Below are 23,805 nucleotides of genomic sequence, written 5' to 3' on the forward strand. Positions count from 1 at the left end.
GGTTCCAGGGGACTGCGAGTCTCCTGTGTTTTCCACAAAGCTTTTGTTTTGTTTTTGTTTTTTTGTTATCACTTTTCTTTTTAGCTTGCAAGACTTCTGTTAGGAGCTGTTGAGAAGCATTTTGTGGCCCGGATGTTCTGCAGCTCCTTCTGGACCGAGCAGCCTATTTGCAGGTGTGTTTACTAGCGGTGGATTTACGTGCATGTGTGTTTATTCCCCACTTTCTCCCCAGGATGGGAACTCATCTCTATACGGAGGAATTTCATGAAGGAGGAAATCACATAGGTAAGCTAGGGGAAAACAAGAGAAAGGAAACAAACAAAAAAATAACCAACCCCCAAAAAGCAGCAAAATTATAGATGATATATTACAATACAACTTAAAAAATTACTTACAAAACATTATACAGGCCGCCGGCTCAGCACCAGGGGGCACACCTCTGCTTTTTAAGAAAACTAAAAAGCAAAGACTGGTGCCCCTTTAAATTTCTTTTTATCGGACGGCACCAAGAAAATAATTCTTTACTTTTTTTTTTAATTATTTTTTCCTCCCCTCCCTCCTCCCCCAAGCACTGGGCTGGGTTAATATCCATGCAGAAATTCACTTCTTCGTTTTTTGGGGAAATCCAAAATTATGCTGCAGGGACCAGTATTGATGGTTGTATCCACTCCTTTAAATAATATAATTAATTTAAAAAATAAAAAACACAGTAAAAACACAACGTTCTTCTTCCTTACTTCCTTCCACGGGCTAGGGATAGACTTTGTCGGAGGCTTTTTAAACACGCCCTTTGTAAGAGGGGTGATTTGCAATGACTGGAGGTAGGACTGAGGACAGGGACTGGAACCCTTTTGAGCTAACGGGTGCAGCGGGGAAGAGAAGTAGCACCTTGATGGGAGAGGCAAGCTTTTTTCAAATTACTTAGCCTTGATTAGCAGAGTAGCAAAGTCAAGTGGCCACTCCACCTATATGTGTCAGGCTGGGCCAGACTGCAGAGCCCAGGTAGGTCGGTGCATTGTCAGGGGTGGATAGTGACTGTGGCTGTGGGGTTGCATACGAAGAGGGTAACGCTCCTGGGAACAGATATGTCCCCGGGTCCGTTCCCATCTGACCCCGAGAGACCGGCTTTGGAGCACGAGGGTTGCCGTGGTGCGAATCCACACACGCAGAGAGGTACGAGAGCTCTCTCGGTGCTAATCCCAAACACGTGCTAGCAGTGCTTGACCAGCCTGCCAGCGTCATCCCAGGCTTGCTTGCCACGTTAGGCTTTAAAACCCTCCGGCTCTCCAGGCAGAGAGCAAACTTGAGTACTGTTCCCTCTGCTTGATGGGTGTGCTCCTTGAGGGGTTCCCCCTGGGGTGGTGGGGGCCTGTGGGGGAACGTGGAAAATAAGCCCTGGGAATGCTGGGAAAGAGCAGTGGGATTCAGAAGAAGATACGGGGAAGAAGGGAGCACTGCTGGGCGCCAAGGGAGGTAGCCAGTGGATCTGTTAAAAATTTTCCTCTCTGTCTCTCTACATATTAAAATATAGATTTATTCTAAGCGTTAAAGTCTCTTTGGCATCTCTCCAGACCCTGGCCCCCATGGGGGTGGCAGCGGCGGCGTGTCGGTCTTGGTGCTTGTGGGCAGGGTTGGCACCTCGGCTCCTCACAGCAGCAGGTGGGTGACACGATGCGAGGGCGAGGCGGGTCCTGCTGCTTCGCTGCTCGGAGGCGGTGGGGGGATGCAAGGATGCAACGTTTGCCCCACTGGAGGCCAGGGTCTGGCAGGGAGGGTGACGGTTTGGTCCTAGCCGAGGAAACAGACTGGGCCCACCTCGAACCCGAACCTCTGGCCGGGCTCGCCGAAGTCCATGACGCGTACATCCAGCAGCGGGAGCTGCTCCAGGCGGGGCGTGCTCACTTCTAGCACCGTCCGGCTGGAGCCCTTTCGTGCCTGCAGGGGAGGGGAGGCAGGCGCATGGGTCAGGGGCTGGGGGGCACCAGGAGCACCAGTCTGGGACAGGCTCACACAGGACGAACCCTTCTCTTTCGTCCAGCGGCCTCTGCTACTCCAGCATTACCCAGGCTCAACCCTGGAGTGTCTCTTGTCCAGCCACCCCTTCTCCGTGGACCCTGGCATTTCACTGGATCATGTCTCACCAGGGCACCCTACTTACACTCATGGCACGCCCCAAGGGAGAGATCCTACCTTCTCTCAGTTCTTCCATCCCTCCATCTTAGTGTCTTCTAGTGCTTCCTCTCTCCTTGTTACCCATTTGTGCCTTCACCCATCCCTTTTTCTTCAACTTTCTCTCCCCGTGTCTCCTCCAGACCCCACGTACCTTGCATCCACTGACATCCCTGTCCCCACCGTCCACCTCTGCCCGCTCCCTTGCCGCACTCACCGAGCAGCCGTCCATCACAGCTTTGATGTAGGGGCTGGTGTCATAGCTGATCTCCTCCTCGTTGGCAGCCAGGAAGCGGAGGGCATGCTGGTGGTCCCTGGAGATGGTGCTGTGCCAGGCCACCGAGCGGTGGCAGTGGAAGGTGAAGTTCTGGCGGGCAGAGATGCTGAGGAGCCGTAGGAAGGTCAGCTGCACCACGCCAAGGGGCTGGCTCTCCGAGTCCATGTAGGAGAACTGCAGGACCAGGACATGAGTTAATGGGGGCTGATGACCAGAGGCATGTGAAAAGTGGGGTCTGCTGGGATCTAGACCATCCCGGATGAGACAGCTGGGGAAGGGAAGATGTTCAGAAAGGCTGACAGCTTCAAGGTCACGTGGGAGATGCTTCTCTTTCTCCTTAGAAACGGAGAGGAAGAGAGGCATCCAGCCACTCCTGAGACAGCACCGAGGTAAGCGGCTGGGGACACGCTAAGAGTGTTATAGGAGAGGGCAACAAAACTGTAAGTCAAAGCGCGAGCAGGGCGCCTGGGAAAGACAGGGGGGCTTGCCAGGGGCCATGCGGGACCGACACACGGGCCGGCATTCTCAGACCACATCCTTCCTGGAAGAGGAGGGAGACTACCTGCAGGGAACGCATCCTTGGGGCCTCACCCATCAGTGCCACAGGGGGCTCAGCCCACCCCCGCGAGCTATGTCCTTACCCTGCTGCCCTCCTGGAACTGACTGAACCACCGCTGGGGCACCTCCTCTTCCCACGCCGACATCTTCACCTGGAAGAGGAGAGGCAGCCATGAGCGAAGTGGGGAGCACCCCATGCCGTCCTCTTCTCATGGCCGATCCCCCCTACCCTGCCTCCCAAGACTGCGCTGGGACCCCACGTGCCAAGCTGCCCCTGGCTTCGCTCACCTCCTGTACATCCTTGCTGGGAAAGACGCAGGTCTCCCCGCCTGCTGTGAAGTTGCAGTAAACCTTGAAAGAGTCTCGAGCGCAGCCCTGGTTGGGGTCAATCCAGTACTCACCTGCGCAGGGAGGAGAGGGGTCAGCACACGGGGGCGGTGCTGCTGCCCTAACTGCCACCCTTCTCCCCCTGCCACCGGCACGGCTCACCGTCAGGCAGGCCTGGGTGGCTGAGCTGCAGGTCCTGGCAGGTGCGGGCAGGGTTGTCCCGGGTGCCCGTCGGGCGCCGCAGCCCCTCGATCTCCTGCTTGAGGGAGTTGAGGGAGCCGAAGATCTCCTCCATGCCGTCGGCGTAATCGCGAGCCGCCTGGTCGGCGGCCGCTCTCTCTCCATCCTCGCCCTCCTCCTCATCCACCAGCTTGCTGGCGTCTATGGAGCGCTTGCTCTTCTTGGGCAGCTGGATCGGCAGGGGCTGGATCACCTCCCCGGGGGGGCCCTGTGGCAGGCACAGCATTGTCAGCACCCAAGCACAGGGGGCTGTGAAGCCCCCCACTCCTCAGGGCCCCAACCATGCCGTGCTCAGGCTCTGAGATAGGAGACATCCCTCCACATCCATTCCTGGGTGTCGTTTTACCTACCTACATCCCCCCCCCGCGTCATCCCTTCCCTGGTGCCAACGCTTGAGCCACTCACCGGGTGTCCAGGGGGTCCTGGGGGTCCACGTTCACCTTTGGGTCCTGCTTGGCCCTAGAGGAAACAGACACTCACGGATATCAGCCTTGGGAAGGACTGAAGGTGGTGGCAGGGTGGGGGCACCGGCTCGGCACTTTACCATGGCTCCCTTGGCACCTTTGGGACCAGCTGGGCCCTGCAAAGCAAGACCAGGTCCTGTCAGTGACCGGCGCTGGCACGGTGGGGTGGGGAGACAGCAGCCCCCCACAAACACAGGGAGGGAAACTGGAAGCCCAGGTGCAAGAACGAGCGAGGGGGAGCGAGCATCAGGGCTTGGGGAGGGAGGGATGTGGGGTGGGCAGCACGTGGGGGGCACTCACGGGAAGTCCAGGGGGGCCAGCGGGGCCGATGGGTCCAGTAGCACCAGGGATCCCCTACATGACAGGAGAAGAGCAGAAACCGGCGTGAGGAAACTGCGACAGCCCCATTCCCACCTCCCCCAGCACCCTGCAGGACTCCCCACTCCCAGACCCCCCCCCCAGGTTGCCCCCTGCCCCTGCTTTTACAATCCCCACCTGTGTGGACCCCTCCAGACCACAACCCTGTCCTCATCCCCCCCAGGCTCCCCCATTTTGCAGGCCCCCGCACTCACAGTTTCTCCTTTCTGCCCTGTGGAGCCCTGGGGGCCAGGGAGACCTCGGTCTCCCTTCTCCCCCTGCTCCCCTGGGGGTCCGATCAGGCCGATGAGACCAGGGTGGCCCTGGGGAGACACAAGAGGAGATCAGCACGCAGCCGCAAACAGGGATTTGGTGGGTTCCCAGGTGGGGCACAGCACTCAGGGGACACATAGGAACCAGCCTGCCCAGTGCTGGCTGCCCAGCGAGGTTTAGGGTCTTGGGCCCCCAAGTGTGGGGCATGCCCCACACCGGGGTGCCACAGTCCCCGACTTGTGTTGGTGACCCAGAGCACGGGTCGCTTGCTGCACCTCCCTCACCTTCTCTCCTTTAGCACCGGTGTCACCTTTGAGGCCGGGGAGACCCGGGGGACCCTGCAGAGGTACACAGGAGATGTGGGGAGCATAAAGTGGGGGACCCCTCCTTGGGGTGCCACAGCAGGGGAGAGGGGACCACACTCACCACTGGTCCTGGGGGTCCAGCTTGGCCTGTGGTCCCCGGTTTGCCTTGTTCTCCCTGCGCAGGCGAGAGGACAAAGTGAGCCTCTCCGGTCCGGAGTCGGTGCCGCCAGTGGCGGCGCGCACCCCGGGCAGCCCCCCGTGAACTGCGGGCACGACGAGAAGTCCCAGCCCCCCTCCCGGGGTGACGGTCAGACCCTTGCCGCTCTTCTGCCCTGTGCCAGCAGACCCCGCTGCGCTTTCACCCCGAGCACGGGACCCTGGTGCCCTGTCACCGGGATGTCAGCACTTACCACTGAGCCAGGCAGACCTCTGAGGCCATCGGGGCCCTGCTTTCCAGCAAGGCCCTGGGGACCCACGGGACCCGTCTTGCCAGGAGCACCCACTGCACCCGGTTCTCCCTGTGGGGACAAGAGCCGGATGAGGCCGATCCTGTATGCGGGCGCACGGAGCTCGGCAGCGCCGCTGGGGTCTCCTCACGGGGCATCGCTGGACCCCAGCGTGGGGGGGGGGGGGGTTCCATCAAATCACTCACCTTTGCGCCCTTCTCACCCTGACGCCCTTCAGGGCCGGGGGAACCGGCTGGGCCCTGCGGAGAAGAGAAACAGGGCGGTGAGGGACAGGGACATCCAGGCACGGGTGGCACGGGATGTGTCACAGGCAGAGCTGGGCTCACCCAGCGCTTACCCTCTTCCCCAGGGGACCGGGAGGACCGTTCTCGCCTGTCGGACCCGGTGAGCCCTACGGAAGGAGAAGAGAAAGAAGTCGAGTGAGCTGGCCTTGTCCCAGAAACGGGACGGAGAGGAAGGCAAGGAGGAGGATCCCGTGCCACGTGAGGAGCACCCAGAGGGATGGGAGGATCCCAGGACCAGGGAGACCAGATCCAATGGCTGCGGAAGGGAGGACAGGCTGGGGTCCCCACACCCCAGTGGTCCCAAAGCAGTGGGGTCAATCCGTTCCCAAACCTCGCAGGGGGTTCTGCTTGACATGTCCCCCCAGGGCAATGGCGAGAGGGTGACACACCGGAACGGGGCACTCACCGGCTCTCCGGGCTCTCCGTCCTCCCCACGCTCGCCCTTGGCACCATCCTGGCCCTGTCGGGAAGAGAAAACCTGGAGTCAGCAGGAGACCCCCACACACACCCCCCACCTCTGAATCCCAACCCTATTCCCAGGGAAGCCCCCTCCAGTGGTGGGAGAAGCCCGGAAGGGGTGGGATGTGACACTCACCCTAGGACCCATTTCACCTGGGGGTCCGGGGTCACCTGGAAAGCCAACGGGACCCTGAAACAGAGAGAGCTGCTAGCCTCAGGGGACCCCAGACCTCCACCCCAAGGGGTCCCAATGCCTTCCCGGAGCAAACCTCCCTCCCCGTGTCCCCCGCATCCCGGGGGGGGGACATGACACTCACGGGGTTGCCCTTGGGTCCATCATCGCCGGGGGGCCCTTTCCCTCCAGGTGGTCCTGCAGCACCGGCAGCTCCGGCTTCTCCTTTCTCCCCTCGCTCTCCTCGCGGGCCCTGCAGTGCAAGGTGGGGACAGCAGCTGGCAGGAGCAGCTGGGGGACGGGGACAGTTTGGGGGGTGTCTCTGCTGTCACTCACCTTGACTCCTGGCTCCCCTTGGATTCCCGGGGCTCCCGATTCACCGGGGTCCCCCTGCAACAAGAATAGAGAGAAGTCAAGCCCCCCCCCCCAAGTGCCACCCTCTCCCCGCTCTGGGTTCAGTCCCTCGTCCCGCAGCACCATGGCCTCACCCCACCTCCGCACCCCAATAGTGCGGCTCCTGTCCCCGTCCCAGTCCCCCCCCCCGGTCGTGAGCCCCGATGTCCAAGGACGTACCTTCTCACCAGGAGGTCCCAGGTTCCCAACGCCTCCGGGGGGTCCCTGGGGTCCCTATGGGGTGGGGGGGTGGGAAAGCAGAGCCGGTCACCCCAGCATCCCACATGGGGAAGGGTAGGGGGGGCAACGGGGGGAAAGCGGGGTCACTTACATCAGCTCCAGAGGGTCCAGCTGGGCCACGGGGACCTGGGGGGCCAGGTGGGCCCTGGGAGGGAGGGGGGAGAAAGCACAGAGTGAGAATGTTCCTGGGATACCCCCCCCCAGAGTGACACGGGGCCAGGGTGGGGGGGCAAGGTCACTTACCATGGGGCCCACGTCACCCGTTTCACCCTTCTCACCAGCCGGACCCGGCAACCCCTGGAGTGAGAGAGAGAGCATTAACAAGGCGGGGGGGGGGGGGGGGGGCATAGCGGGTGATGGGGGGGCAGATGTGGGGCACTGGGTGGTGGTGGGCAAACAGCAATGAATATGTAAATGAGGGGGCACATCTGGATGCAACAAGTGGGAGGTGCAGACAGCCGGGGCACAGCTGGATGGGGATAGGTGGGCGGGGGGGGGGGGCACAGATTCCAGCTGGGCACCCAAACCCCCAGCCCCTTCTGGGCATGTGTGTGTGCGTGTCGTCGTGTGTGTCCCCCCCCCAGACTGGGGACAGGCAGGACGGGTGCAGTGGCACTGCCCCAGAGTGAGGGGATGGCTGTGGGGTACTGGGGGGGGGGGGGGGGCTGCTCACCTGGAGCCCGATGGGGCCGGGGGGGCCATTGAAGCCCCGCGTCCCCTCGTCGCCCTTGGCCCCGAAGTGTCCCTGGGGACCTCTGGCACCCGGTTCCCCGTCGGCACCCTGCAAGGTGGGAAGGAGGGTCGGCCGCCGCTCGCCCCTGGGGACCAGACCCGAGGACAGCGACGTCTCCTCGCCGAGACCGTCCCCTCTCCTCGGTGTGACCCCAGGGGTGACACAGGACACCCCCCCCCCCCCCCTTTTTTTGCATCGTGCCCCCAACCGTGGCGGTTGCCCTGCCTCCGGGATACGCACGGCTGCTCCGGGCTGCCCGACCGACCCGATGGGCCCAGGGGGACCAGGAGGACCCTGCGAGGGAGGGAAGGGGTCAGCGAGGCTGGGACAGCCCCGGGGGACAGTGGGGACAAGGTCTGGGGTGAGGGGGGGGGACACCAGTCACACTCACGTGCTCGCCCTTATTGCCTTTGCTGCCCTTTTGTCCTGGCTCGCCCACCTCACCCTAGGGAGGAGAAGGAGGGTGCTCAGCTGCTCAGCGGTGACGGGGGGGGGACACACGGGGACACCAGGGCAGGGTCAGACCTCACCTTGTCACCGTCCTCCCCAGGACCGCCGGGGGGGCCGGCTGGGCCAGGTAAACCCACAGGACCCTGAACGCCATCGCGGCCAGCAGGACCCATGGGGCCCTTCTCACCCTAGAGGGATAGGAAAAGGGGGGGGGGGGGTGAGGGGTGCAGGCACCCACCCCCTCGCACCCCTCCCGGACCCACCGCCTCTCCCTGCGGGATGCCAGCGGGATGTCCCCGAGCACTCACGGGAACTCCTTTCTCTCCGGCGGGGCCTGGTGGTCCTTGCGGTCCCGGTCGTCCTGGGGGGCCAACGGGACCACCTTGTCCCGGACCACCTCTCTCCCCAGGAGACCCCTGGGGAAAGATGGAGGGTGGGGGGTCTCAGCCCGAGGAGAGCCGTGGGGCCGTGGCGAGCAGGACACCAGGGCTCATGGAGGGGGGAGACACTCACTGCGGGTCCTGGGGGTCCCGCCGGTCCCTCGTTGCCCTTCAGCCCCGGGCCACCCTGCAAGGAAGGGGGGGGGCGTTGTCGGTGTGATGCTGCTGGGGGTGAGGGGTGGGTGGGCTGGGGGTCCCAGCTGAGCCAAGGACGGGATTTACTCACCGGGGTGCCAGGCAGACCCCGCTCACCGGGGAAACCCCGTAAGCCGGCAGGACCGTCCTTCCCAGGGGAGCCAGTGGGGCCGGGGTCTCCCTACGGTGCAAGGGGGTGAGATGGGGGGGGGGGGTCCACGCCCCGGTACCCCATCCCACTCGCCGGGGACTGCAACGGTGCCCACAGCCCCTTCCCACCCTGACCCACCACCCTCCCACCGTCTCACCTTGGTGCCCTCCTTGCCGGATGGTCCCGGTAACCCTTGTTCTCCTGGGGGGCCGGGGGGGCCCGGGTGGCCTCTCTCCCCCATGGGGCCAGACTCACCAGCAGCACCCTGGCACGTAGGGGGGGGAGCAAGGGTCAGTGCAGCCCCTGGGGGGAATTGGGGACCCCCCCCGTTCACCCACACAAAAAAACCCCCATGAGCTCACCTGGGGTCCCACCACCCCGGGGGGGCCAGGGGGGCCGGTCTTGCCTTGGAAGCCCTGGAGGAGAGATAAAAAAGGGTCGGGGGGCGAGTTTCAGCACCAGGAGTAACTTTTGAGTAAGTCAAGAGTAGCCTGGGAGTAGCAGCGCGTCCCTGAGGAGGGACGGAGGAGGGGGGGGTGAGGAGGGAGTGGGGGGGGGGGGTTGGGGACAAGCGGAGGGGACAGGAGAGCGGCTCGAGGGGCAGCATGGGTGTCAGCACAGTGAAGGGGGGGGGACTTCTTACGACTTCTCCTCGCTGGCCGGGGTGCCCGGGGAGCCCGTCCTTGCCGGGGGGGCCCTGCGGGGAGAAGAGCAGGGGGTGAGCGGCACCGGGGACGCCCCACGGGTGGGGTGGGGGGGTGGGGGAACCCCACTACTTACGGGGGGTCCTTTGGGTCCCGGGAAGCCGTTGGGACCCTGCGGTCCTGGCAGACCCTAGAAGGGAGAAGAGCGGGGTTACGGCACGCAGGGGACGGTGCTAATTAACACAGAGCTCGTTAGCAGAGCATCACCGAGCCCCCACCCCCAGCATGAGCGTTGTGCGCCGGGGGTCTGGGGGACAGTAGGCACTGGGGGGGTGGTCACAGAGCCCGGCACAGGCACGGTGGCCGCAGGGTGGGTGGCTGGTGAGGATGGCACCAGGGGACACCAGCTGGGACCCCCCCTAAATCCAGAGACACCCCCCCCCCCTAAATCCAGACCGGGACACCCACTTACCCGTTCACCCGGGGGGCCGTGGGGGCCGTCGCTGCCAGACGTGCCCTGGGGAAGCGAGGAAGGGGAGAGGTTTTGGGTGCCCAGCAGGTGACCGGCTCCGGCGCACTTCGGTGCCAGAGCCGCCCCACGCGTGTGCGATTGCACACGCACAAGGGTTTGGGGTCACCCCAGACCCCCCCCCAAAACTGACCTTCGCCCCTGACTTTCCAGTGGCTCCTCGTGGTCCTCGCTGGCCCCTGGGACCCTATGGGGTGGGGGGGGTGACGGATGGTTTATCAGCCCCCCCCACATACACAGGGAGCCCCCCCACCCCACAGATTGGGGGGCGCTGGGTCCCCCACTCCCAGGGGGCTGGCTGCAGAACACCCCGGGGGGGGGGAAAGCACAACCCCCCCCCCCTTAACCGTGTCCCATACTCACCGTGGGGCCACGCTCGCCCCTGGGCCCCGATTTGCCAGACAGACCCTATAAGATAGAGCACTTCAGTGACACGATGAGGGGGGGGGGGACAGGGCAAGGACCCCCCCCCCAGCATTTGTGCGTCCCCTCTGCTTCACGGCTGGTCCTTGAGGGGGGGACACACGTGAGTTTAGGGGGTGGGGGGGTCACTCACCCGTGCGCCCTTCTCGCCGTTGCTGCCTGGGAATCCGGGGAAACCTTGCGATCCCTGGGGATGGAGAGGAGTTGGGGTGAGCGGTGATGGGGGGGCGTGGGGGGGGGATGTGGGGCAGCCCCATAGCCGCCATACTTACCTTGGGACCCTGACGGCCCGGGTAGCCAGGCAGGCCTGGCACTCCCAGCTTCCCCTGTGGGAGACAGACGTGACGGGGGGGGTGTCACGGGGTGCCCACGGGGGTCTTCGCTGGCCCCTGTGGCAACGGCATGCCACCCCCCCCCCCACCCCTCGCCGCCACGGCCGTGTCCCCTCACCTTCTCTCCGACCAGCCCGATGGGACCGGGGTCACCGGTGGGTCCCGTCCGCCCCTTGGGACCTTCGGGTCCGTCCTCACCCCGGGAGCCCGGCACGCCGACTTCACCCTGCGGGAGATGCCAGGGTGGGGGGCATCAGGGTGGTCCGACCGGGGCAGCAGCCCTTGGGGGGGGATGTCAGGGAGCCCCCCCCTGTGCACCTACCCGGTCTCCTTTGACGCCCATGTCCCCCTTGAAGCCAGGGAAGCCTTCCTCGCCCTGCGGAAGAGGATGAGGATGGAGATGCTGGCATCGAGGCGCAGGGGACGGTGACGCAGCCCGACTGCTGGCCGGGGACCACCGCACCGCCGGTGGGGTGGAGTGGGGGGGTACGAGGACGGACACCCACCTTCTCACCCTTGTGTCCTTTCAGCCCCCGGATGCCGTCCACTCCCTAGGGAGAGAGGAGCGGGGTGACCCCCGGCACGAGAAAGCGTCACGGCTCCGGATTCCTCCCCGTTTTTTTTCCCCCCCAAAAAGCGGTGTTGGCCGATATCCACTGGCCCCAGCTCCCCCCCCCCCAAAAAAAAAAATCAGGTACTGACCTTCACACCGCGTGGGCCTGGGTAGCCGATGGGTCCCTGGGGACCCGAGGGGCCCTGCGGAGGGAGGGGGAGGTTTGTACCGTGGGCCAGGGGACATTTGGGGGGGTCACCCCCCACAGACACGGGGTCGGGGCTGCCTGTTCCCCCCCCTGGGGTGGGGGGGCAAGAGAGGGGCAGAGCCTGGGGAGGGGGGGACGCGTGGTGCGTTACCTGGTTGCCCTTGGTGCCAGGGGGTCCCTCCTTCCCGGGGTGGCCCTGGGGACAGAAGAGGGGACAAGGGGGATGAGGAGAGAGCGTGAGACGGGGCACGCAGCCATGTGTGTGTGTGTCCCCCCCGCCACCCCCCCGGACCCACAACCAGTGCCTTTGGTTGTCCAGACTGGGGGGGACAGTGGGGTCAGACGTGGCCGGAGCATCCTTCGGATGCTGGCTGCATCCCTGCCCGCAGGGCATGGGATTGCGGGGGGGGGGGGGGGGGGACGGGGACGGGATGGGGGGACAGGGACAGTGCCCAGGAGTGGGGTGACACTGTCCGGGTGTGATGGGGGGGGGGTACTCACAGGGGGTCCGTCGGAGCCAGGCATGCCGGGCAAACCCGGTTTCCCTTGGGGACCCTGCGGAGACAGAAACCGGGGTGAGCACCGGCAGCGAGGGAGGGGAGCAGCCTCATGTGTTCCCCCCCCCGCCCCCCGCCACTCCCAGTTCCCTTCACACCCCCCCCAGGTTCAGGACCCAGCACCCACCTTCTCTCCAGGAGGTCCCATGGCACCCTGTGGTCCTGGGAGACCCTAAAACACAGAGATGGGGGGGGGGGGGGGGGCGAGTGTTACCTCCCTGTGCCCCCCTACTCCCACCAATGGGGCCCTCCCCCATCGTGCTCCAGGGGGGAGGGAAGCTGGGGGTGGTCCGGCTGCTGGCTGAAATGGGGGTGCTCACCTGCGTTCCTGGGGTCCCCTGCTGACCAGGGGGTCCGGGCTCCCCTTGAGGCCCCTGGAACAGTCAGAGACGGCGGGTCAGTGCTCGAGGACCCCACTGGGGACACGCCGGTGTCCCCAGTGGGACACGACTTGTCCCCGGGGGGGGGGGTATCATGGTGGGGACGGGCACCCCGCAGAGGGACGCTGGGGGGACACTGCTGCGGGGAAGCTCACGGCACCCAGGTAGGATGAACTGCCCCCCCCCCCCAACTCACCAGGTTCCCCTTGGGACCGACGGGACCGTCCATGCCACGCACACCCTGCGGAGGAGACGGGTGCTGAGGTGGGGGACACAGGGCACAGCGGGTTTGGGAGGGGACGGGGACGAGGGTCTTACTACGGCACTTACCGGGGGGCCGGGGATTCCTGGGGGGCCTTTGGGGCCGAGCAGCCCTCTGGGTCCCTGCGAGGGCAAATGTGGCATTAAGGGGGCACCCAAGGCGGGGGGGGTCTTTTCTCCCCAAGGTGGTGGGAGTGTGATGTCCCCCCCACCCCAGGATCGCGGCGACATCCCGGCAGGGCCCAGCGGGGCCGTGGCACTGCTTCGTCCCCCCTCCTCAACCTCCGCAAGACACCCCCCCCCCACCGTGGGTGCAAGACCCCGTACCGCTTCTCCGGGGAGTCCTCGGGGTCCCACCTCTCCGTCGTCACCCTGCGGAGGGACAAGGGGGGCCATAAGCGGGGCCAGCGGGCGATTGAGGGGGGGTCCAGGCTGTCCCACCCCGGTGGTCCCCACACCACGAGCCACTCACCCTCTCGCCATCCTCACCGGGGGGTCCCGGCATCCCCTGCGAACCAGTTTCACCCTACGGGACAAAAAAAAAAAAACCAACAAAACAACAAAACCCCGGGTCAACCGGCGGGTACGGTTGTGCCGCGATGGTGCCAAGGGGGTGTGACGGGGTGGGGTGGAGCGGGGGGGGTGGGTGTCGGCGCGGTGGGGGGGCGCGGGTGTCAGCAAGGTAAAGGGGGTGTTGAGCGACGTCGAGGCGGCGTGAATGCGCCCAGTGTGCGCCGTGAATGGGGGCTCTGTGCCGGCCGGAGGCGGTTGGCGGCGGCGGGAGCCGCGTGTTTGCTCAGGCCGCGGTTTACGGGTGCAGCCGGTGACGGGGTCCCGGGGAAGAAGGAGGAGCGGGGGGGGGTGTGTGGAAATGTGGGTACCCCCCCAAGCCAGGGGGAGAGGCAGCGGGGTGGGCGGGCAGGAGCCGGGGGGGTAATCCCGGGAATACCGTCCTCCCGGCGACTCACCCGGTGGCCTTTGTCACCCGGTAGCCCCGGCAGTCCATCGAAGCCGCGGTCGCCCTTTTGGGGGGGGGGTTACAGAGATGTCACCGAGGTGCCGCCCCTCGGAATGGGGGGGGACGACACCTCTAGGATGCTCCCCGGGATCAGCCGCAGCCAGGATCTGGGATCAGACCCCCAGAGCGGCGCTGCCCCCCCCCTCGCCCCCATCTGTCCCCACCCCATGGAATCGGTTTGTTCAATCCAGGATCCATTCCCGCTCCCATCCCGGCTCTGATCCCACGGGATTCTTGTATCCCAGTCCGCCGTGGGGCTGCCAGCCCGGTGCTGGGGGGGGGGTGTGTGTCCCCAGCAGAGCTGTTCTAGAACATGGGTGGGCACCCAAGGATGCTCCAGGTGGGGGGGGGTCCCCAACGCTGGCTCGGGAGCATCCCGGCCGTTACCTTAACGCCGGGATCACCGGGCATTCCCCGTGCGCCATCAGCTCCCGGTCGGCCCTGATGGATACAGAGGGGGTGAGGGTGGGGGGCACAGACACCCCCACCCCCCCAAAATCTCCTCCCAGCCCCCCAACTCACCCTCCGGCCAGGCTTTCCCGGGGGTCCAGTCAGGCCCTGAGGACCTCGGGGACCCTGCAGAGAGGAAGGGCAGAGTGTTAACGAGGTCCCGGATAACGAGGTGTATGAGGCAGCGTTTTGGGGGGGGGGTGTCTGCTCACCCCTCCCCTGTTCTTGGGGCTCACCTGAGGGCCAAAGTCTCCAGACTCCCCCTTCATGCCGGTGCTGCCGGGCTGCCCCTGCGAGGAAGAGTGGGGTGGGGGGCAATCACAGGGGTTCTCCGCCCCCCCCCCCCCCAATCCCACACCCCCTCCCCAACCCCACAACCCCCCCTTATGCTCCCCATCCCCAAATTCCACCGGGACGCTGATACCCACCATGGGTCCGGGACGGCCGGTGTACCCCATGGGTCCAGGGGGGCCCCGCAGGGCCAGCTGGGGGGGGGGCAAGAAGGAGAGAGGGGGGGTTATTCCTCACTTGGGGAGGGGGGGATATAGGGGCAAAACCAGGGCGGGGGGGGTACCGGGTGCAGGATGCAACCCCTGGGCATCCCCAGGTTCAGCATCGGTGGGGTGCGAGCAGCACCCATCAGAGGGTCTTAGGGGTGGGGGTCTCCCATGAGCCTCCCCCCCCCCCCAAAAAAATGCTGATATCCCCCCCCTCAACTTACCCGGGCTTGCTGCAGGATGGCCTGAGCCTGCGCCTCCTGCGCGGCCACCACCGGACCCTTGTCCCCGCCACTGCTCCCGAAGCGGAACTGGGATGGGAAGACGGTGAGAATGGGATGGTGATGGGGGGGGGCCTCCCCAAAACTGGGGGGGTGGGGGGAAGCCATCCCATCACCCCTTACCCAGCTGCTCTGCCCCACTCACCGGCAGCATCATGGAGGTGCCGGGGGGTCCGGGGGTACCGTCGGAGCCGGGGAGGCCAGCACGGCCAGGGGGACCCTGTTGGGGACAGGTTGGGGGGGGGTGTCAGTGGCATAAGGGGGGGGGGACCAATGCCACCATGGAGGTTTTCAGAGGGACCCCCCCCCCCCCAAGCCCGTACTCACCCTCTCACCGGGCTCTCCCGGGGCTCCTGGGGGTCCCTGCGTCCCCGGTGGTCCCGACATGCCCTGTGGGGGGGGGGAAGACCAGAGACATGGGATGATGGTGGCACTGGGGGTGGGGGGGGGCACAACGAGGTGCTACCACCCCACCCCATAGCATCACCCAACAGGGGGGGGTCTTACCGCAGGTCCCTCGGGACCGGGGGGTCCCTCCACCAACATGCCCTGTGGGAGGAGAAGGGGGGGGGTTTAGGGAGACAGCGGGTGGCCCTGGGGTGGTGTCACCGGCCAGGGGGGGGGGGGGGACACTACAAATTGGGGGGGGGACACACGTGACGGGGACACACACGTACCGGTTCGAGGACGGCAGGCTCGCCCTTCTCGCCCTTGTAGCCCCTGACGCCGCGCGCAGCCTGGGGGTGGCAGACATGTAACCCCCCCCAAGAGGGACCCGTCAGTGCAGGGCACCCCAGGGACCCCGCGTCCCATGTCCCCCCCCCCCCATCCCGCAGCCAACCCCGCCGTGGGGGTCTCTGCCCCGTCCCCCCCCGCTGACATCCCCGTTAACGCAGCCTTAATCAAAACCCAAATACACCCCCCCCCCCAAAAAAAAGGGTCAGGAAGGGGGAGGGGGGATTTAGAAACTGGGGGGGGCACAACACCCCCAGTTCAAATCCCAGTCGTCCCCCCCCGAGATAGCAGTGTTGGGGGGGGGTGTGAAATTACCTCCTCCCGCAGCGGTAGCACCACCGTTAACTGGTGGGGGGGGAGCGGCGAAGCACACAGGGGAAAAAGGGGGGGGGGGCGGTGATGATGTCACAAGCGGCCTGAGTGACATCACACCCTAAGCAAGGGTGAGGGCATGCTGCGGGGACAAATGGCGGGGGGGGGGGGGAGGACGACGCCGACACGCGTGGGGCAGAGCCAACACCAGGGAGGGGACGAGACGGACGGACGGACGTGGAGACAGGACGGACGGACGTGGAGACGAGCCAGGACGGACACTCAGGACTCCCCCCCCCCATTCCGCCCCCCCCCCCCCCCCCCCCAACTTACGCCCAGCTCCTCAGGGTGGTCCGTATAGACGTACTCATACGCCCGGCTTGGACCCCCATCCTCATCCTCCTCCTCCTCCTCCTCCTCCTGCCGCCCCGACGGCGGGGTGATGGGCACCCCGAGGAGAGACGGCGTTAACGGGCGCACAGTTGGACGGGGAGGGGGTGAATAACCCCCCCCACCCGCTACCCCACTGCACCCCCCCCAACCCCGTCCCACGGCGGGGACCCCAGGGTCCGGGGTGGGTGTCGTGTCCCCCCCCCACCGGCTGTTACCTGCGTCGGCCCCGTCTCCTCCCAGGAGGCACCGTCGGGGTCCCGGGGGGGCACCGGGGCGTAATCCGGATACGCGGTGGCCCCCCAAGGCTCCTCCGTGGGGGGTAGCCCCCCATCCTGGGTGGGGGGGGGGAGGAGGTAGGGAGGGGGAGAGGTCATGGGAGAACGGGCGAAAACGGACGGACAGACGGACAAGCGAAGCGATGGAGGATGGAGACACGCAGCCAAGGCGGGGCGGGGGCGGGGGGGGGGGTTAGTAGGTGGCTCCCCAAAAACGCACCCGGATCGTTTTGGGGGACAAAGCGATCGCAGGGTGGGGGGGGTGTGAGTGACAGAAATAAAGGTGGGAGATGACTGGCTGGAAAGGGCCCCCTCCATCTTTCCAGCGCTCCCCCCACTTTATTTCCATCGCCGGGACGTCACCGAGTGGCCCCGTGGCAGGACGGACGGACGGACGGACGGACTCGGGATCGTTCTCTACCTGCTGGTAGCTGTTGCCTTGGCTCCTGACCCCGTTCCCGAGGGGGGGGCTCAACCCCATCTTGCTGTTTTCGGGGGGACCCCCATTCCCGGGATGGTTCCCGGGGGATTTCCCCTTCCCGGGGGATTTGCCGTAGGCGGGTGCCGTGTTCATCATCCGTTGTTTTTTCAGGGTGCCGGCCCTGGGGGGGCCCTTGGGGTTGGGGCCGGGGGGGTTCTAGCTCCCGGAGCGGTGAGGAAGAGGACGGCGGCAGCGGCGATGAAGAGGCGGCAGCAGCGACAACACACCCACACACAAACCCACCCGGGGGGGAGCAATTTGGGGGGGGGGGGGGGGAAGACAAAACACAAAGCACCCAGTGTGAGGTCCCCAGGGATGGCACGAGTTGGGGGGGGGGGGGGAGACACAACCCCTGGGTGCAGCATCCCCCATGCACCCCCCCCCCCCACACCCCCCCCATTGCCTTCCATGCTCCTGCTTGGGGGGGGGACACGCATGACTGTGACACAACTGGGACGGACAGACGGACGGACAAACGGACAGACAGGGCCCTGCCCGCTGTTACCTCTTCAGGGACCCCCCCCGGGGGGGGCCCATCCTCACTATTAGTGTAGTAGTAGGGGTACTCGTAGTACTCCACAGCCTCCTCGGAGTACTTGGGGGGGGGGGGATATGACACACGACGATGGGGGGGGGGGGGGCGAGAAGAAGCAAATGTCACCGAAACGCAGCCATTATCGGGGGGGGGGGGGACACACCGGGGACGTGTCATGTCCCCCCCCCCCCCCCACCGCAACCCCATCCCCTTTACAGGGGTTAAACCCACCCTGGAGTAAATACCCCCCCCCACCCAAGGAGAAGCGTGTCCCCCCCACACACACCTCCTGCCGCTGCCGGGGGGGTTCCTGCGCCTGGGGGCCGCCGGCCGCCGTCGCGGCGCAGCTGGGACCGTAGTGCTCGCAGTAGTCGAACGCCGCTTGCGGGTCGGGGGCGACGAGCAGCTGCTGGATGTCACCCTGCGGGGACACGCGGTGACGAGGAGGGGGGGGGCGTGGGTGAGATGGGGTGACACCCCCCCCACACACACACCCCCCTTTCCCCCCAAGCCCCCCCCGACCTGGAAAACCTCCTCGTCGAGGATACGGGTGCCGAAAACGGTGATGCCGCGGGTGTCAAGGACGGGCCGGGCGCTGCGGGGAAGGGGTCGCGTCTCCCGCTGCCGACAATCCACCAGCAGCGTCACCGACCGCCGGCTGACGCTCAGGGCCACCCGGTGCCACCTGCGAGGACACGAGGAGGTGGGTACGGGACCGTCGGCGTCGGAAGGTGCCGGTCGGCGAGTACCCACTTGCCGTCGGCCAAATCGACGCCCCGGAAAAGGGGATAATCCTCGGGGGCCGGGCGGCCGTGTTGGTCTTCGTAGAGGAAGACGGGCGAGCGGCCGAGCTCGACGCCCAGCTGCTGGATGCCATCCTGGTTGTAGACGGAGAGGAGGAACGCCTGGATGCCGGGTTTGGCTTTCACCAAGGCCATGATGGAGAAATCCTCCGGGAATTTACCTGGAGGCGGGCGAGAGGTGGTCGAGCGCGGCACGGAGCGGGTGGGTGGGGAAGGGTCCCTGGGTTCCCCCCGTCGCCGGCTTCACCCGCTTACCGGCAAAGAGCTGTCGGGTGGGAGCGCTGAGCTGCGCCTGCCGATTTATCCGGTAGGCGACGTCGGAGCCAGCGCCGCGTTGGGAGCAGAAACCCGGCACCTTCTTGACGCCTTCGGGCAGGGAGTGGAGCTGGAGGATCTTCAGCACGTCCACGGGTTCTCCTGGGGACCGGAGGGGACACGGTAGGGTGCGGGGTCCCCCGGGTGGAGCCACCGCTCTCCCGGCACCACCACCGGCACTGGGAGCGGTGCCACGGGTGCCGTTGGGTGCCGTGGGGCAGTGCAAGGTGCCGTAGGGTGCTATGGGATGCCCTGGGCACCACAGGGTGCTGTGGGATGCTATGGGGTGCAACAGGGTGCCGTGGGTCGCCCTGGGCACTGCAGGGTGCCATAGGATGCTGTGGGGTGCCATAGGGTGCCATAAGGTGCCACGGGCTGCTGTGGGTACTGCAAGGTGCCATAGGAAGCTCTGGAGTGCCATGGGGTGCCGTGGGGTTCCCTGGGCACTGCAGGGTGCCGTAGGATGCCACGGGATGCCATAGGGTGCCATGGGGTACCACGGGGATCCCTGGGCACTGCAGGGTGCTATAGGGTGCCGTGGGAGGCTATGGGGTTCCATAAGGTGCCATGGGCTGCCCCGGGCACTGCAGGGTGCCGTATGGTGCCGTGGGATGCCATAGGGCACCGTGGGGCACCGTGGGCTGCTCTGGGTACTACGGAGTGCCATGGGGTGCCACAGGGTGCCATGGGGTGCCCCCGAGCACTGCGGGGTGCCATTGGGTGCCGTTGGGCACCACGGGCTGCCCCGGGCACTGCCAGGTGCCGTGGGGCACCGCGGGGCACCGCAGCCGTGCCCGTCCCACCCTGTCCCACCGCTATCCGAATTCCGATCTCCCTCCCGGGACGCCCATGAAGGGCGGCTTTGTTCGGCCGCCGGCAGCACCGGGCCGCCGGCGGGGGCTTTCACCAGCGCCTGCGTCCCCCCCCTCCCCGCCCTCCATCGCTGGACCCCCAAACCATCCCCCCCATCCCCGCCCTGGCCCAGTTTCCCCATCGCAGCCTCAGCATCTGCAGAACCCATCAGGGGCAGCAGCCAAACACCGGGGCCGGGGTGGGGGAGGACGGACGGACAGACGGACGTGGTGCCACCACACCGCTGCAGCCCGGTGAAACCGGCCGGGACAACCACGGCGAGCGCCGGCGTTCCCCCCCCCCCCCACGCCCCAACCTCTCCATCCCCACTGGGGTGCGTGGCCGTGGGGACTACGCCACGTCCGTCTGTCCGTCCGTCTCCCATCCCCCTCCGCCAGCCCCGGCCTGCGTTTCTCATCAGCCCCATCACCGTGGCACGGGGCTCGTGTCCCCCCCCCCCCCCCCCCCCATCACCGCCCTCGGCGCCTGGCCGCGACGGTTGGGCCATACTGGGGCACTGCGATGGGGAAACTCACAGCATCACGTTACCCCCCCCCCAAAAAAAAAAAATAAATCCACCCCACCCAGTGCGCGTCCCCCCCTCCCACCCCGTTCTCCGGCCTGGCCTCGAAGGATGCTCAGGGCGGGAAAAGGGGGGCAATCCGCCGACGCCGGGTTCCCTCCTCTTCCTCGCCGCCCGCGGTGCTGGCCCCCTCCCAACCCGGCCGGCACAGAGGCACCTTTCTTCTGCCGGCGACGCCGGGCGAGAGGAAAAGCCATTACGGGCGCATAGCTCAACTCCCGGGGGGCCGGGGCTGGGGGGGGGGGGGGGGTGGTGGAGTGGGGCCCCCTTTCTCCCATCCCACATCCCCCCCCACACCACGTCCCCCGTCCGATGGCATCGGGGCCATCGTCCCCAACCAGCTGGCGTGTACCCCCCCATCCTGGGGAGGGGACCCAGGTAAGGGGGGGGGCTGCCTGTTCTCCCCGAGGATGAGGTGCCGGCACCCTGGGGTTGGGTGCTGCCTCCTCCTGGGGGGGGGGGGGGGTGTCTCGGACTCCTGGGTCCTCCTTGGAGACCCCCAGGTCCTCCCCAAAATCCTGGGTCCTCCCCAGAGACCCCCGGGTGCTCCTGGACTCCTGAGTCCTCCTTGGAGACCCCTGGGTGCTCCTGGACTTCTGGGTCCTCCCTGGAGACCTCTGGGTGCTCCCTGAGACCCCCAGGTCTTCCCCAAATTCCTGGGTTCTCCCCGAGACCCCCAGGTCCTCCCCAAATTCCTGGGTCCTCCTCTGAGACCCCCGGGTGCTCCCAGACTCCTGGGTCCTCCCCGGAGACCCTTGGGTGTCCCTGAACTCCTGGGTCCTCCCCGAAGACCCCCAGATCCTCTCCAAATTCCTGAGTCCTCCCCAAAGACCCCCCAGATCCTCCCCAAATTCCTGGATCCTCCCCCGAGACCCCTGGGTACTCCCAGACTCTTGGGTCGCCCCTGGGGACCCCTGGATGCTCCCCCAAGCCCCCCAGGTGCTCCGCAGACTCGTGGGTGCTCCCCCAAGACCCCCCACAAATTCCTGGGTGTCATCCCCCCCTCCCCAGACTCCCCCCTCCCATCAACCAGGCAGTTGGGGGATAAGCGGTGTCGGGGGGCTCAGCCGTGGGGCGCAGGGGACCGAGGGGAGCTGGGGGGGGGGAAGTGGGGGGCAGGGGAAGGTGTTGGGGGGCTGGGGTGGGGGGGGGCAGCAGTCGGCAGCCGCCTCCGACTGATCCCGGCCCAAGGAATTTCCAGCGGCTGCTGCCAGGCCGGGAGCGAGTGGAAAAAGAGCCGGAGTCTGGCCGGGAGAGCGGCACCGGCTGGCAAAGCCATCGGCGGGGAGGGGGACAAGGTGGGGGGGGGGACAGAAAGAGGGGGAGGACAGAAAGGAGGGGGGGGACCCCATGTCATCGTCGTCCCCCAGCTGCAGTGGGGCTGGGGGAGGCGATGGGGGTGGATGGACGGAGGGACCGAGTCCCCGTCACCCCCAGTGGGGTGACTTGGGGGGAAGGGGGCGAGTGAGGGGACCCCCCCCCAGGACCCCACAGCCCTTTGGGGACGGCTGGCACTGTCATTGTCCCCCCCGTCCCCGTCCCTGTCCCCCCCCTCCGGGGTATAAATAGCCCCGGAGCCGCCTGCGGTGGCCACGGGGCTAAAAATAGCCCGGGTGGGACTGTGGTGGCTGGGGTGTGCCGGGGCCATCCCAGTACGGCCCAGTACACCCAGTACGGCCCAGTACACCCAGTTACGGTGGCCCAGCAGCTCCCAGTGCTGCATTCCCCCAGTTGCAGTCCTGTCAGATCTCCCAGTCACAGCCCCCAGTAGCCCCCAGTTCCAGTCCCAGGGTATCTCCCAGTTCCAGTCTCCACACAGTTCCAGCATTCCCACTGCTCCCAGTCACCCATTGCCAGCAAATCCCAGTTACGGCATCCACACAGTTCCCATCTCCCAGTTGTCCCAGTTACCGCTTCCCTGTATCTCCCAGTTACAGTCCTACAATACCTCCCAGTATCTCCCACTTAAAATCACACCGTTCCCAGTTGCTGTCGTCCAGGACCTTCCAGTTACAGCTCTCAGGTATCCCTGCTGCGCCTCCCAGTTACCACCACTGGGATCTCCCAGTGCTCCCAGTATCAGCTCTGTGGTACCTCCCAGTCAGAGCCCAGCAGCATCCCCCGGTGCTGCATCTCCCCAGTTCCCCCAGTGCTCCCAGTACCAGCTCCCTGTCAGCCTCCAGCAGCATCCCCTAGCGCTCTGTGCTGCCGTTCCCAGTTCTCCCAGTGCTCCCAGGAGCAGCTCCCAGTTAGCGCCCAGCAGCATCCCGTGACGCTCTGCAGTGCGTTTCCCCACTTGCCCCAGTGCTCCCAGTACCAGCACCCAGCAGAATCCCCTGGTGCTTCGTGCTGTGGCTTCCCCAGTTCCCCCAGTGCTCCCAGTAACAGCTCCCAGTTAGCTCCCACCGGCATCCCCGGGTGCTCCGAGCCGCTCCTCCCCAGTGCTCCCAGTAACAGCTCCCAGTTAGCACCCAGCAGCATCCCTGGGTGCTCCGAGCCGCACCTCCCCAGTGCTCCCAGTAACAGCTCCCAGTTAGCTCCCACCAGCATCCCTGGGTGCTCCGAGCCGCTCCTCCCCAGTGCTCCCAGTAACAGCTCCCACCAGCATCCCTGGGTGCTCCGAGCCGCTCCTCCCCAGTGCTCCCAGTAACAGCTCCCACCAGCATCCCTGGGTGCTCCGAGCCGCTCCTCCCCAGTGCTCCCAGTAACAGCTCCCAGTTAGCTCCCAGCGGCATCCCTGGGTGCTCCGAGCCGCTCCTCCCCAGTGCTCCCAGTAACAGCTCCCAGCAGCATCCCGGAGCGCTCCGAGCCGCACCTCCCCGGTCCCCCGCCGTCCTCCCAGCGCTCCCAGTGCCCCCCCCATACTGGTCCCAGTCCCACCTGGAGCCGCCGCCGCCGGCCGGACCGAGGCGATGCCGAGCCCGAGCAGGACGAGGGGCAGCACCGGGCAGGGTCGGGCCATGGCGGGGCCGTTCCGGGGCCGCTCCGGTCTCGGAGCCGATCGGCGGCTCCGGCTGCTCCCGGTCACGGTCGGGCCCCGAGTGCGCCCCGGCCCCGCCGCCCGCCCGGCCCCAGCCCCGCCGAACCCCCCCCCCCACCCCCGGGCCGGCCCCCGGGCCGGCCCCCGGGGCTGCCCCGGTCCGCCCCCCCCTTCCTCCTCCTCCTCCTCCTCCCGGTGTCCCCCCCCCCGGGCCGGTCCGCCCCCTTGCCCCCCCCCCCCAAGCCCATCTCGGTCCCCGGCCCCGGTTCTGGGTCCATCCCGTGGCACCGACCCTGTCCCCATCCCGAGTCCTTGTCCCCAACCCCCGTCCCCATCCCGTGTCCCTCTCCTACATCCCTGTCCCCATCCTGTGTCCCCGTCCCCATCCCAAGTCCTTGTCCCCACCCCCCATCCCCATCCCGTGTCCCTGTCCTACCTCCCTGTCCCCATTCTCTGTCCCTGTCCCCATCCCATCCCCACTGTCCCCATCCCGTGTCCCCCCTGTCCCCAGCTC

The 23,805-nt window shown here is 66.4% G+C and overlaps 1 protein-coding gene across 4 annotated transcripts; it reads right to left on the minus strand.

Moving 5' to 3' along the window:
- Window positions 1-1,514: 1,514 nt before the first annotated feature.
- COL11A2 (collagen type XI alpha 2 chain) lies at window positions 1,515-23,371 on the minus strand. Of its 4 annotated transcripts, none has more exons than XM_075019041.1 (67): window positions 23,192-23,371; window positions 18,817-18,978; window positions 18,512-18,722; window positions 18,281-18,443; window positions 18,045-18,179; window positions 17,729-17,818; window positions 16,683-16,799; window positions 16,408-16,488; window positions 15,705-15,764; window positions 15,535-15,576; window positions 15,355-15,417; window positions 15,173-15,247; window positions 14,971-15,057; window positions 14,678-14,734; window positions 14,486-14,539; window positions 14,322-14,375; window positions 14,187-14,240; window positions 13,750-13,803; window positions 13,254-13,307; window positions 13,109-13,153; window positions 12,851-12,904; window positions 12,717-12,761; window positions 12,461-12,514; window positions 12,268-12,312; window positions 12,085-12,138; window positions 11,735-11,779; window positions 11,525-11,578; window positions 11,329-11,373; window positions 11,145-11,198; window positions 10,941-11,048; window positions 10,763-10,816; window positions 10,624-10,677; window positions 10,431-10,475; window positions 10,201-10,254; window positions 10,011-10,055; window positions 9,675-9,728; window positions 9,538-9,591; window positions 9,257-9,310; window positions 9,052-9,159; window positions 8,835-8,924; window positions 8,682-8,735; window positions 8,477-8,584; window positions 8,249-8,356; window positions 8,110-8,163; window positions 7,959-8,012; window positions 7,659-7,766; window positions 7,229-7,282; window positions 7,077-7,130; window positions 6,926-6,979; window positions 6,689-6,742; window positions 6,498-6,605; window positions 6,317-6,370; window positions 6,128-6,181; window positions 5,775-5,828; window positions 5,623-5,676; window positions 5,381-5,488; window positions 5,092-5,145; window positions 4,950-5,003; window positions 4,608-4,715; window positions 4,336-4,389; window positions 4,116-4,151; window positions 3,977-4,030; window positions 3,494-3,779; window positions 3,293-3,405; window positions 3,088-3,156; window positions 2,387-2,620; window positions 1,515-1,935 (listed from the first exon to the last, which is right to left on the minus strand). In XM_075019041.1, exons 1-67 carry the CDS (start codon window positions 23,271-23,273, stop codon window positions 1,789-1,791), a joined length of 5,253 nt encoding a protein of 1,750 aa, XP_074875142.1. In that variant the 5' UTR covers window positions 23,274-23,371; the 3' UTR covers window positions 1,515-1,788. The 4 variants fall into 4 exon arrangements, with proteins under 4 accessions (XP_074875142.1, XP_074875141.1, XP_074875140.1 ...); XM_075019040.1 differs by having other exon boundaries at window positions 16,408-16,491; XM_075019039.1 differs by having other exon boundaries at window positions 16,408-16,494.
- Window positions 23,372-23,805: the final 434 nt, after the last annotated feature.

Source organism: Buteo buteo, chromosome 32, assembly GCF_964188355.1.
Source record: "Buteo buteo chromosome 32, bButBut1.hap1.1, whole genome shotgun sequence".
NCBI classification, from domain to species: domain Eukaryota; kingdom Metazoa; phylum Chordata; class Aves; order Accipitriformes; family Accipitridae; genus Buteo; species Buteo buteo.

Bases quoted from the DNA above. Each gene is read 5' to 3' on its own strand.
- COL11A2 (XM_075019039.1), bottom strand. From the start codon at position 23,273: ATGGCCCGACCCTGCCCGGTGCTGCCCCTCGTCCTGCTCGGGCTCGGC. The intron at 18,979-23,191 runs GTGGGACTGGGA...TCCGGTCCCCAG, and splicing joins GCCGGCGGCGGCGGCTCCAG to GAGAACCCGTGGACGTGCTG. The intron at 16,800-17,728 runs GTAACAGCGGGC...CCCCCCACCCAG, and splicing joins CGGGGGGGGTCCCTGAAGAG to GATGGGGGGCTACCCCCCAC.